General features: G+C 34.6%; 1 protein-coding gene across 1 annotated transcript; it reads right to left on the reverse strand.

Annotated features, from left to right (window-relative positions):
* Positions 1–13408: 13408 nt before the first annotated feature.
* On the reverse strand, positions 13409–14287 carry LOC147485479 (uncharacterized). Its single transcript, XM_086573531.1, has 3 exons — positions 14171–14287; positions 13990–14085; positions 13409–13756 (listed from the first exon to the last, which is right to left on the reverse strand). Exons 1-3 carry the CDS (start codon positions 14285–14287, stop codon positions 13409–13411), a joined length of 561 nt encoding a protein of 186 aa, XP_086429657.1.
* Between the last annotated feature and the right edge of the window lie 37 nt (positions 14288–14324).

Raw genomic sequence — 14324 nt, forward strand, 5'->3', positions numbered from 1 at the left:
GCTATTAGCCTATAACATTGACTAGTAATCTTAATGAAAATCACCAATGAAGGTATTTGCTTGCTTAATGAATTTTTCAACAATCCAATTAATCAAGCAAAAACAAGAACCCATTTACATGAAATTGACCCATTACAACATGATTCATTAATTATAAAATTCATGTTATTTGTTTAGATTAAAAATTATATCAAATTCTAATCAAATTTAGTTGTTATCTTTGTTAGCACGAAGAAAGCCCGACCTTGTTTAAAACGTGAGATGAGGTGAGTGAATGGCGAAACATACATCAAAACAGCATTGCATAGACGTGGGGTGTGATCAACAATCTATGGGGTAATCTTGCGATATTTTTTAAAATTTGACGCATTTTGTACTATTTACAAAACTATATTCCAATTCGTTGGGCTTGACAAGCTAGATGATGAATAAAACTACATAGATGCTTTATCAAAGGTTTTTTTTTTGGTAAACATATTAGAAAATATTGGATTCCGAGGACTATTAATATTTTGTGGCTTGACGCCTTAGCATTTAGCATTAATGGTTAATTTGTAAGGCAACAAAAGAAAAGAAAAAATATTGAACAACAATGTGATGATAGACAGCTAGTTTCATTGAATATGTGCTTAGAAGGATTGATTTTGCTATTCATAATAGGTTTGTCACACAATTTGTAACACGTTTGACTTTCAAATTTTTTGTATGATTTATTTTGGATAACAAATAAAATATACTCTTTGGGAAGAAAACAAATGCATAACGATTCTCTATCAAAAGGTGTGAAAGGGAGGAGCTAATTTGAGAATGGCATGTCAACACGAGCTTAGTGACAAATAAAAAAGAGCGAGATGTTGTCGGTCGTCGGTTTGGTGGGGAAGGATATGTGGCTTTAGCCTTTAAGCGCATAAAGTCATAAAGATGTGGCAAAACACTACTGATAAAATTAGTAACGAGGCAATTTAAGTCACAAAATGAAATCAACTTTAGCTAGCCATTCTCTTCTAATTCCAGCTACAATATTTTTAATAGACAAGGCATGTAGTATGTTGGTGAGGCCCATTTGACGGTTTAACGTTGTCTCAATCTGAAGTGGCCGGTTTCCTACAAAACGTCCCTACCAAGAATGGCAAGGCTGAATAGTTGAGGTTCATACTTCATAGACTTGAAATATTTGAAGGTTACAAGTTTTATTTGAGTTACCGGAAAATCAAGGAGATATAGAGTTATTATCAGACTTAATAATTAATATAATATGAAGCCCATCAGATAATGTACCGGGCAAAGCTATATTCCAATTCGTTGGGCTTGACAAGCTAGATGATGAATAAAACTACATAGATGCTTTATCAAAGGTTTTTTTTTTGGTAAACATATTAGAAAATATTGGATTCCGAGGACTATTAATATTTTGTGGCTTGACGCCTTAGCATTTAGCATTAATGGTTAAGCGCCGAGGAGAAAGGGGTATTAGTTTGAAGTTGAGATAGGAAGAACAAGATGTTAGTAAGGAAATTATCAGGGGAAGAATTAGATTAATTTGTTGCCTTACATAAACGAAGATTTCATCTTCAATATCTTCACTAGAATCCCAGCTGATATACTGATTGAAAAATTCAAGTCCCAATGTAAACATTGGTTCAACATAGTCTCTAATCCAGTTTTCATTGACGCTCACGTCGCTCAATCTGAAGCAACCGGTTTGCTACAAGAAGTCGTTACTAAGAATGGCAATGTTGAATTTAGGTTCATGGACCTGAAAGGTTCAGAAGCTCTTAAGGTACGAGTGCTAAAAGTTTTGCCAAAAAATATAGGAGTTTTTCGTCCTTGTAATGGTTTGCTTTTGTGCCAAGATACATATGGGACTATTTATGTTACAAATCCAACAGAGTCAGATGAAAAGATTTCACTTCCTCGAAGCCAGCCATGAGATGTCTATTCCACTGAGGCACTGATTCATGGACGCCGATTGAAGAACCAAGTGTTAAGGCCTTATTTAGTGAGAAATATATCTCTCCACGAACATCAGTTAATGGAATCCTGTATATGGAGGGTGAGCTTGATCGGAACTTGACAGCATCTTTCGATATTGAAAACGAAACAACAATATATGCGGTCCTTGCAACTCCCTACAAAAATATTGTTATAGCAGTTCCCTCGTGGAGATGGATGGTTTCTTGGCAGCTGCCTTTCGATGTCTGGATTTTGCAGGATGTTAATAGGCAAAAAATGTGAGACAATTCAGATTCTTAGACGCTTTACGGGAGGATATTATTAACTGATGTGATAAATTGGCGAAGGTTTTGGGAAGGTCCAACAATGGTGAAGTAATTGTCTTCGAAGTTCAGGGGCAGATCCAGGATTGCGGAGGCTGCTACAACTAACATACACTACAAATATATATTTTGGGGTGAATTATACACTAACTAGTATTTTTTTTCGATCGAAATGTTGGGTGGGCTAGCTGCATCTGCCCCTGTCAATGGTGAGTCTAGACTCTAGAGGACAAATAGTTGTCTATTACGTTAAGACAAGGCAGTGGAAGTGTAAGAATATTGAATTCCGAAAAGGAATTGAAGTTGCAAGATATTACCATTGTCCTCCGTATCTATTGCAATAGCCTTGTATAGAGAATTAAAGAGAGGGAGGGATAAAACCACATTCTTATGCGCACATTATAGCCATATTTTTGATATACAAATGAATTAAGACTTGTTTTTTTTTTGTAGAGATGATCTCCCCACTATGAAAATCATTCTCACAAAAAATTATAATATTTAGATATATCTAACCATGTGAAAATTAGTGTATATTTTTGAATTTTTCATCTAACGCTCCAAATTTATTTTTATGATTTTGTGGCCTCCTTATTAATTTTCCCCACCCCGCTGTAGCATTGAAAATATATTATGCGTGCTTATTTTGGTTCTCTGAAAATATATAATTGTATCGGATTGGATTCCTACAGTTAGGCCTCTTATTTTGGTTTGGGTTTTTAGATTTACACAATGGTTAAGCGCCATCCGGGGGGGGGTGGCTGCAGCACACCTAACTTTTCCGGTTAAAAAAAAATACTAGTTATAATAGTGTATATAATTCCCCCAAAAAATATTTGTAGTGTACGTTAGTTATAGCAGCCTCTCTTGAATGGCAATCCAGGATATTTGTGGTGTATGTTAGTTGTAGCACCCCCCTTGAGTGGCAATCCTGGATCCACCCCTGCGGAGAGGAGAAGGGGGTGTTAGTTTGAACTGTACCATGGAAGAACAAGATGTTAGAAAGGGTAAAGAAGAAGAGCAAGCTATCATGCTTTATCTCAAAGATGAACTGTCATATCCATTACAATGATGCAATCCCTCTATATAGGTTTTCCTGTTTTTTTATTTTCTCTTTCCATGTTCTACTTCTACAGGAATTTTTCATTTTTACTTTAATGAAATTTTAAGCTCACTTAGCTAATAAAAAAAGGGTGAACTAGTGTTACCCCCATTAGATAAGCAAATTGGGATTCCCCCTAGATGGGAAATTAGGGTCTCCTCCCTAAACACACGGTCAACTTGGTTTGACCATTAACTTTCAAGTCAAACAATTAAAAATGACATAAATGTCATCATTACTTTCAAAAAGAAAATGTTCAATTTTAATTAGGTGGGGGCATTTGTGTCATTTTCAGTTGTTTGACTTGAAAGTTAAGAATTAAACCAAATTGACCGTGTGTTTAGGGGGAGACCCTAATTTCCCATCTAGTGGGGGGGGGGTACTTCATGAAAAGTTCAAGCGCCAATGTAAAATGTGGTGTAATATAGTCTCCGATCCAGTTTTTATTGATGCCCACTTCGCCCACTTCACTCAATCTGGAGTGGCGGTTTGCTACAAGAAATTCTGTAACAAGAATGGCAATGTTGAATTGAGGTTCATGGACCTGAAAAGATTTGAAGGTAATACAGTAGAACTATTACATGTGTTACCATATACCGGAAAATCTAAGAGATGTTCGTCATTGTAATGGTCTGATTTTGAGTAGTGATTTGCATGCGACTTGTTACCAGATTACAAATCCTACAACAAAGGAAACAATTTCACTTTTAGTTCCTCGATGCAATGACAGAATGCGTAGAATTTGGTATGATTTAGTACATGTTCCTTCTACCAAGAAATACAAAATAGTAGAGTTGTTCAGTGATAGATCATCGTTATTATCCTTATGTATTTCATGTACAAACTCCGCATATATCGCTTAATGGAATCTTGTATATGGGAAGTTATGTTGCAACAATGGTAATATTTCTTGATATCGATAATGAAGTAACATTGCAGATATATGGTGGACCGTCCCACTAGAGACTGTGATGGCGATTCTCTCATAGAGATGGATGGTTCCCTTGCCGTTGTAGAGAAACCTCGAGGTATGTTAACACGTACACGTTGTGTGGGTTTTGAAGAATCCTTACAAAGTTACAAGCAAGAATGGATAAAACATTTAGAATTAGAAGCATTACCAATGAATATTGTGAAAGAATGCCCTAAAGTGACGGGCTGTGGGAATTTTAAATAATTAATGGTGAAGTAATTGTCTTCAAAGGTAAGTCCAGGGACAAGTAGTTGTCTATTATATGAAGACTGTAGGAATATACAACTTAATTGTACTTACTCTTTACCAATTACCAAACTATACAAACCTTTTGTCTTGTAAGTGTCTTGTACTTCTTAATTAAATCCGAGCCTAGTGTAGATACACTATGTCCTTAAGACTGATTTTCCCTCTCACGGTGCTTGAAGGTTGATGGGAAACTATCTCCCAAGATAAACGGATTTCCTTGATAGAAAGCTAAGACTTCAATTCTATGACTCAAACACAACACAACATATATTTGACTAAGAACGAGGGAGAAGAGAAAGATCGAGAACTTCTGTGTGATCCGGTCTATCTTTCTCTCCAAATTCATCCACTATTTATAGGTGAGTGGTGCCTTTTCAAAACAACACGGTGACTCTTGGGAAAAAGTAAGCAACTCTTTGAAAAGTCACATGTTTGAAAGGACACACTATTTCGATATAAGATTTGTTTGAACCGGTGATTTTTATTTCGAAAGGTTGCAGACCTTTTCGGCATGATCTGTTGTTTCAAACCAAACAAGACATTTTGGAAAAAGGTCGCGACCCTTTTCGGCATAATCTTATTTGTTTCAAACAAATCATCATTTTGAAAAGGTTTTTTCTCACATTACGTCTTGTTTGAGAAAAAACCTATTTCATCTTAAGTGGGGTAACTTGGGAGACAAACTACTCATTCATATTTAAATGGATTTGAGCAAATCATTTTTCTAACAAAGACAAGACAGTGGAAGATGATGAGGAACAAAGTTGCTGACGTTGCAAGTTATTCCCATAATGTTCATATCTATTGCAGTAGCCTCGTATCGCCGAAAGTTTTCAGAAGAAGTTGTTTCATATTTCTAACTTTGGCTGGAATAATATCTAGTGCTTGCTTCATTTAATTGTCTGAATTGCACTTTTACTTTGCTCAAATTTTTTTAAAATTTGAACACATACAGGAAGGAATATGGACCTTTGTCCTGCATATTGAATCTTTGGCCTCCTTTCTTGTGACAAATACGCAAACCACACTTAACTTGGAATCGCAGAATGAAGTTCATCTTCCGTTGGAATTTTCAGGAACATTTTGAAAATATCTATCAATTGTAGTAGCACTATCCTTCTCTCATATTGCCTACATTTTTATGTGACGTTGCTAAAAACAAATGTTTGGAGAGTCCATTTTAATGGTGAAATTACTACAAGGAGTAAGCCACAATAATTAGAAAAAATCGGGTTGTGCGAAGGTTTGTAATGGTGTAGAATTTATTATCTTCTCGTGTTATTGTAGATGATACAGACATATTTAACCCAGAGAAATCCTAGCATAAATTCACCTACTTATTAATCCGGATAAGCAGAACTAATTCAGTCACTATTAATTTAGAAATTTTGAGTCATCGTCATGTTGTGTTTTCCATAATCTAAAGAATGTAACTATTTAGATTAAGGATTTAGGAACTTGGGTAAGTAGTCAGAATTTTAGCATAGATGTGCAGTACTGCAGTCGTCCAACCCAATGGGCTTGATCTATTCTGTGCATTGGTTCGTGACTATAAGTCTATAACACCCTTTTTTTTTATTTATATTTTTCTAGTACCATAATAATAATAATAATAATAGATAAAATAAAAATAGGATAAATATTAGTTAATTATACAAGAAATGGGTCTCAGCCCCCTCATTTCGGTTCAGTTACATATAAACCCCCTGCTTACAGACGTACCCATAAAACCTCCCTATTATTCAAGTCCAACCAATTAACCTCCGTGCTTTCTACAATTGACGCAAATCTCGGTCTAATTTTTATCTCTACACTTATTTGTTTCCTTTTTTGCCCTTCTAAAAAAAAAATCGATCGAAGACAAACAAAAGTAAGGGTTTCTCAGTCTCTCGGACCAACTTGGCGACATGCAATGAATAACGAGTCTCTTAGATCACATTCTATGGTGACAACATCTCCTTTCTTAAGTTTGTAACGATCTACATATTGGGCCCAATCATTTCTACGAATAGTGTAAGTCACTTTGTTTTGTTTATAACAAAACAGAAATGTGTAGGTTTGTCCTTGCTCATCTTGAATTGGAAGCTCAATTCGAAAGCATCCAAAACCAGTGGAAAAAGTGTTTGTAGCTTGCTACTTTTTGGAATCGATAAACATGGCTTTGCTCCATTGATGGTTGGAATCATAAACATGGTTTTGCTCCATTGATAGCCATGCATGATGCCTTATGGAAAGAACTTTTGAGCGACTTCCCTCTAAAACAAAATTTTAAGTATAAAGACCAATCAATCTAGTAGTTGGAAAATACTTTTTACCACATACATCTTCATAAAGATATTTATAAGTCAATGAGACATTTTAAGGAGTTTGAACCAGGGTGTTATTAGCACTCAATGATTGATGAGAGATCACTAGATTGAGTGGAATTTGTTTGATGAAATGTTTGTAGGAAATAAGTTGGTGTTTATTTGATCTGAAGAGGTTAGTGAAGTAGGAGATCTTGCATATATGGGAGAGAACGATCGTTTTAATCTACTCTGAAGTGATGGGTAAGGAGAAACCAAAGCAAATACAGGAGATGTGAAATTGTCTGACGCCTTGACAAAATATATGTAAATATATATTTACATAGTAACTTGACATATGTAAATGCAAATTCACATATGAAAATGGTGTCATAGATCATAATGCATAGTAACAATTATTACATGATCTATGACTTTCCCTTTCTAAAACACAATATGTTTTCAATTACAGGAATGAACTAGCCATTGACACCATACCAACTTTAAAATCCGAACAAGCTCGATTTCTGATTTTCATGTGGAAATTTAAATTTACATAGTTACATAGTAGTTTGACATATGAAAATTTAATTTTACATAGTAGTTTGATATATGAAAATTTGAATTTACATAGTAGTTTGATATAAGAAAATTTAAATTTACATAATAGATTTGTGAAACAAAACATGTCCGATTAAAAAAACATTTGTACTATACAAACTTAAATTTACATAGTCACTAGAGCTATGAAAACTTAAATTTACATAGTAACTTGATCTATGAAAATTTAAATTTATTTAGAAGAGTGTGTTTACATGCAAGTATGCCACACAAATAAGAAACTATGCATGATAAATTGTTTTCACATAACATTTCTTTGAAATTGACCAATCTAATATCTGACAAACGAACTCATGTAATTTTATACAACCTGTTAAAATGTATTTTCACACAGAACTTATCTATGTAAATTTAAATTTACACAATAATTTGATCTATGAAAAGTTAAATTTTCATAGAGAAAACAGATCATAACCTATGCAAAATTATTTTTACACAATATATTTTTGAAACAAAACAAACCCAACTGTTTTACCAACCAAAAAAGATAAAAGCAGATTCCCATTACATCATTTACCAACAACACATTAAGCCAAATTAGCCTTTTTACATCCAGAATTCTAACAATTGTAGTCATTACATTAAAGATCTAATAACAAATCCACCAAGAACTGATTAAACAAAAATCAACTCATAATTTCTTGCATTCTTCTTTTGAATCCCATATTCATTGTTGAGATATGGTCCTCAGCTCTAAGCCTTTTCTTAAAATCTGCTACAACCCCAAGCGTAGGTAATGCAGAAGCTCTAAAGGTCTTGTACGACTTATTCTCGTTTTCCTTCTGTTACAATGAGAGAAAACCAATTAATAACAAAGACTATCTATGCAAAGTTTAAAATAACATAAATAAATTAATACGTAAATTTAAAAGTGCAGAGTAAAACTACTATGCACATTTAAGAATGCAGAGTAAAACTACTATACAAATTTAAGAATACAGAGTAAAACTATCACCACATATTACACAAACATGAAAAAACAGAGTAAAAACACTACATAAAATTTAAGAATATAGAAAAAAAAAACTATTACGAAAATATAAAAATGCATGGTAAAACTACTACATACACAAACATAAAAATTCATAATAAACCCAAACTTGAAATTGCAAAACTATGAAAACTATAAAATACAGAGTGAAATCACTAAACAAATGTAAATTTATATTTACAAACTAACTCACATATGAAAATTCATTTTTTCATACAAATTTCTAAAAATAGGATTAAAGGTTGAAGATTCTCACCAGATTTGGTTTGTTTGCTGTAGTTTTTGGAGCAGCCATCTTCTTAATTTAATCTCCATCTCTTCTAGAACTTGAAAGTTTGATTTTTTGTTTGCAAAATTATTGTTTTCCCAAAGAAGTCGGAGATTTTCCAATGGGTTATGGTTTAGATATGCTTTTTAAAGAACTAAACTTCTTGTTTTGATTTTGGTAGTGTTTTATGACAAAGAAATTGATATTTCACATCTGAATAGCGAGATGTTTCTACACTAATTCAAAAATGAGAAATTTTTGGAACTGAAATAGAAAACAGAAGAAGGTGGATTTGGTGTAGATGACGGGGTATTCAGGTCATTATTAGTTTTATTTTCTTATTTCAAAAAACAGGGAGGTTTTGTGGATTAGTCCATGGCGAGGTTTTTAAGTAATCTGAATCAAGTTGAGGGAGATTTATCCCAAAACCACAGTTAATTATAGGAGTACACACGGAGAGTTTGATTTTTCAGGGGTTATAAAAACAAAAAGAAAAAGGAACAAATGGAGGAGTACACACGGAGAGTTTGATTTTTACACGAGAAGAAAAAAAAGAGAGTTTTTCACATAAAGGAGAGGCGATGATTCTTAATGGAAATCTCTTGATGATAGATAGTCGATAGCCGAGGCGATGATCATGGGTGAGTAGAGAATACATCTTTTCTTGAACATGCATTCTTACTCTTATTACTCTTACGCTTTGTTTTTGGTTTCTTGACAAAGATATAAAATATAAGTTTTTAAGCTTTTCGCTCATTCTATATATGGCCGAATTGGGAATACATATTATTGTTCATACTGTCGATTATTTATTTAATTTGTATGGTTTATCTATTTTTTTTTATTCCAATGGTTCTAAATTGTTAATGGTTGATATATTGAGTGTTGGGTTTTGTTAGACTGTTAAAGTGTTGGAATGATCATATGGGTTGTGGATTATGTCATGCGGTTGGGTTTTTTTTTCGAGTTTTGTTTGTTTAAGAACTGCTTCTCGCAGTAATGGCGATTTGTGAGGAATGGGGAAATCGAGTTTTTGAATATACCATAGTGTTGGGGATTAAAATCGAGCGGTTTCGGTGTGGTTTGGTTGTTGATTGAGTGTTGTTAAAGTAGCTCAGGTGGTGTTAATGGCGTCAAAACGCGATTTTTGGCAAGTGATGGAATAGGGTTTTGATTGTATCAAAAGATGGGGTTTTTGTAGAGGGTGAAAACCGAACGGTTCGTAGTGGTCAAAGAGTGGAGGTTTGTGGTGGCTGATTCGGTGGTGGAGGTGCGCTGGTGAGGAAGAAGAAGAGACAACGATTTTGTTTCTCTTGTTTTTGTTGGGCTTGGGCCGAAATCAGACTTGTAGGCTTGAGTGTTTTGTTTTAGATTTTCACATATGGGCTTAAGTTATTTTAGTTGGGCTTGGGGAAGGCTAAAGACTTTGGGCCTTAGTCTTTGGGTTTTTCGTTAGATGAGTTTAGGACTGGTTGACTGCTGTTGACCTTGGTAGGTTGACTTTGACTACTTGAGCAAGTTTGACTTTTGACTTGGCTAAGATTAGGTCTATTAGGATAGGTCTAGGGCTATTAGTGTGTTAGGCTTTAGGTTAAGATTATATATATATATATATTTTTTTTTTACATAAGCGGTATGTGTATTAATTAATATGTGAAAGTACATTCCTACTATAATTATTTTATGATATATGACACTATGACACTTAGACATCAGGAAATTAATTACACGTGTCACCCATATCTTTATAACTCTCCATGCCTCCTGGTTGAAATAAAAAGAAATGTTTAATTATGACTAGTGAAGTCATGTAGGAAACCGTCATAGAAAAGAACTAAGGTATTCGCCTTGCGGGTTGGTTATATTCCTTGAGTGTACGTAAATGTAGGTCTGGATTACTTGAATGTACGGGAATGACCTGTTAGTTTTATGCCCATAAGAGGCTTGGTTTTATGAGCATTAAAAGCCTAGAGATAGTTGTGACTCACAAGTACGAGTTTACAAGAGAGATATATGATATTTATGCGAGACAAATAAGTGTAAGAACTACAAAGGCTTGATTCCAATCTTGAAAGATTTGGATACGTAGGCAGCTTTGAGCAAAAGTGTAGCTACCATATTACATATTATATATTAGTTTTAGTGATAACTATATGTGTACAATGTTAGTATTAAATTGTGTACGTGATAGTGGTGGTTTAAAAAAGTATTCATTGAATGTGTCATGAATAACCTGTTGGTGTTATAATATGTATTCTTTGAATGTGGCGGGAATAACCCAATTAGGTATTCTTTGAATGTGTCATGAATGACCTGTTAGTGTAATGATAAGTGATATTTCCTAATATGCGGGACGAACTATGTGGTATCAATTAGACTTCAATGTCTTAAATGAGATTTTGATTATGAATGAAAATTTATTGGGTTGAGATAAATCCTTTTATTGTGATGTCTAACTCTGTTTTTGTAGGAGGGTAGGATCTGTTAATCTTGTATACAGGGACGTAAATATCCTACCCTAAGACGACGTGCTGGCTTAAATGTAAAGTGTATGAAATTCATATTTAAATAAATTATCATATGTGTATTTAATAAATGGAATGTAAGTGGTATTTATATTGTGAGTTAATTTGAAAAATGGGAATATTGAGTACTGTTAAATGAGTTTCTTTGAAATGTATATAAGGATTTAAATCTTACTTGGGAAGAAACTAACTTGTCATCCAAGTTGAAATAATTGAAATAGTTTCATTCGCGAATGAAGAGTTGTTAATTTTGTTTTCAGTTTTTTATAGTGTGTTTTTTAATGGGTTATTAGGGTTTCGTTTCATCTTGAGTTTTCAGATGATTGAATAGGGTGACGATTGAGATATTTATATCTTGGATAATTTTCTATTTTAAATTTTTTGGAAATTTGGGGTGTGACAGTGAGTTTGGCACATTCAACCTTAAGTAGTTAAACATATCGATCGTGTCCTTAGGCTAAGTCCAATGGTACGCCATCACACTAAATATAAGGAAAATTGAGATCCAATGGTGCGTCAATACACTATACCGCCAACGCTATCGTTATTATTTTATCTATCTATACCGCCAATTTTAGCGAGATAGCGTATGCTCTGCACGCCAATATGAAGGGCGGGTAGAAGAGAAAACATTTCCCACGCCACTATCAGAAGCGGCTAGAAAATGTGTTGACCAAATTTGATTTTAAAGAATTAAGTTTGTCCAATTATCTTTTTATCCATAATATTTTATATTTTTAACATATTTTTGGTGATAAGGATTAAGGAGAGAGAATTGGAAGAAGGGCAAAATGGGTAGGACATTTAATGCTAAAACTCCATATGCCTCTGTAAGTGGCGGCCACCAAAAAAAAATTTGTTTTTCATACCCACCGGCCACCGTTACCAATGGCAGCTAGGATAGGTTATTGTTTCAAATTACACCAAAAACTATTGGTCCATAAATACTATCCGGTGTTACCTGTATATAGGGGTGGCAATGGGTCGTGTTGGGTCGGGTTCGTGTCGTGTTATACTCGGGTCACGTGTTAGGAGAGCAAACCCAAACCCGACCCAATTACTAATCGTGTCAAATTTGTCAAACCCAAACCCAACCCGCATATGTAACGGGTTACCCAACGGGTGACCCGCTAAGCTAGCGGGTCAATTTCGGATCGGGTTAATAGATAACCCGTAAGTTTTTTTTTTTTTTTTTGGATAAAAAATATTTATTAATCTAAATAATAAAAGAACTTGCAAAAGTACGCAGAGTTGTTGAAGCACATGCATCTGCTGAACGCCTAAACCAAACAAGTGAAACAACCTGTTAGCCAAACAAAAAATATAACCAAACTAGAAACAACAACCATGCATGTCCAGTTTATCCACTTTGCTACCTCGTGGGCAAACATATTATTAAATAAATGCAAATATTATTGTGACTTTGACGGCTTCATTGTTTTCTTTATATAATTGAGACTAGGGTAAGGGTTCAATGTTAATGTACGTGATAATATATTTTATTGAATGAATCTATAATATTCTATATGTTGGATTGCCGGCTTATCCTTCTAAATCTAGTTGATCATTTTCTGTTTAGTATTTTCTTTTAGGTAATTGGGATTATGAGATTTAATAAAATTCAGAAACATATATGTTTAAGGACTTAAAACAGGTCATACAGGTCACGGATTGATGACCTGACCTATTGGACCTGGGAACTAATCGGGTATACTAACGGGTTACTCGGGTTAACATGTGTGACCCTAACCCAACCCATTTATTTGACGGGTCAACCCTTAAATGACCCAAAAGCCTTTTTTTCCAACCCAAACCCGCTTAATTTCGTGGTCGAAGTTAGCGGTCGTGGTACAAAACCGCCACTCCTACCAGTATATATCTTGTGCTATTGTGGTTTGTGGTAGTGCAGTCTCAAAGCCCCAAACCGGTGGACTTAGTCTTAAAGACTTGAAATATATTTTGCCTCCGTGCCAACAGTTAGAAACTTGGGTACACAGTTATGAAGGCCAACCTAATGGGCTTGGGGTCTGCGGCGGTCACAATATGGTGACCTTAAAAGTTAAAAAGACTTGGAATATTCCAACTCGATGTCTTACACGTGTAAAAAGCAAAAAGCACTTACGAAATCCAGCCAATATAAGTTAAGTAGAGTACACTAGATGTTGATGTATCAGCAGCAACGCTCTTTGTACATTGATCTTTTATTTCCATCAGGATTTGGGTGAGCGTAATCATATGTTTCTCTATAGTCCCAACCCGCTCTTCAACCATAGTGCGTTGTTGAGTCTCTTGGTGAAGCTTCTCTTTGGCAGGACCTGATGCTATGAGAGAAGTTTTTGACACACCAACACCCATACCAAGCACACGACCATATTGATCGGGACCACATACTTGTGCAACTGGATCATTGTCCAAGTCCAAGTCAATGCTAGATGGGTCATCTTCAATTATAGCATTAATTCTAGCCTGTTACAATAGAAAAACACCTGTGAATCTATTGTCTAAAGTTGTATTGAATCAGAAGTTCATAACATTTTCCTTACATTCTATACTCATCTCTACTATGAGTTCTATCTGTGCATTGCTATTACAAATATGTCTATAATATCTACGCAAATATACAGCAGGAAAGGAGACATACAACAAAGGAGTAATTAGAACAAGAGAAGGTACAAAACAAGGCAGCATAAGAAAAGAACCATCCTCTCCGGCGCAAGAAAAGAACCATCTTTGCGAGTATGGATAGCCATGTATGAAAGTGTTCGGGTGATCTTAACATTTGGATTCTTCTTTTTCTGGAAAAAAAAAGTATATAATAACTGATTTGGAATAGAAACCGGTTTTATGACTTCACATAAACCGAGATGTAAAGGAACATACCAAATTATGGATGGTTCTTTCTTTGCTCCTCTCCTTCCCGATGTATGTAATGATTTCAAGGCTTTTCTTGAGTTCTTGCCCACCACCGCATTCGCTTCCTAGAAGGTTTTGCTTCATTATCTACAAACTGTCCCAATCTTCGCTTCACTCCTTT

This window comes from Coptis chinensis, chromosome 7 (genome assembly GCF_015680905.1).
Source record: "Coptis chinensis isolate HL-2020 chromosome 7, ASM1568090v1, whole genome shotgun sequence".
Classification (NCBI taxonomy): domain Eukaryota; kingdom Viridiplantae; phylum Streptophyta; class Magnoliopsida; order Ranunculales; family Ranunculaceae; genus Coptis; species Coptis chinensis.

Bases quoted from the DNA above. Each gene is read 5' to 3' on its own strand.
- LOC147485479 (XM_086573531.1), bottom strand. From the start codon at position 14,287: ATGAAGCAAAACCTTCTAGGAAGCGAATGCGGTGGTGGGCAAGAACTC. The intron at 14,086-14,170 runs GTATGTTCCTTT...TTTTTTTTCCAG, and splicing joins AAAGAACCATCCATAATTTG to AAAAAGAAGAATCCAAATGT. The intron at 13,757-13,989 runs GTTCTTTTCTTA...CTATTGTAACAG, and splicing joins TTCTTGCGCCGGAGAGGATG to GCTAGAATTAATGCTATAAT.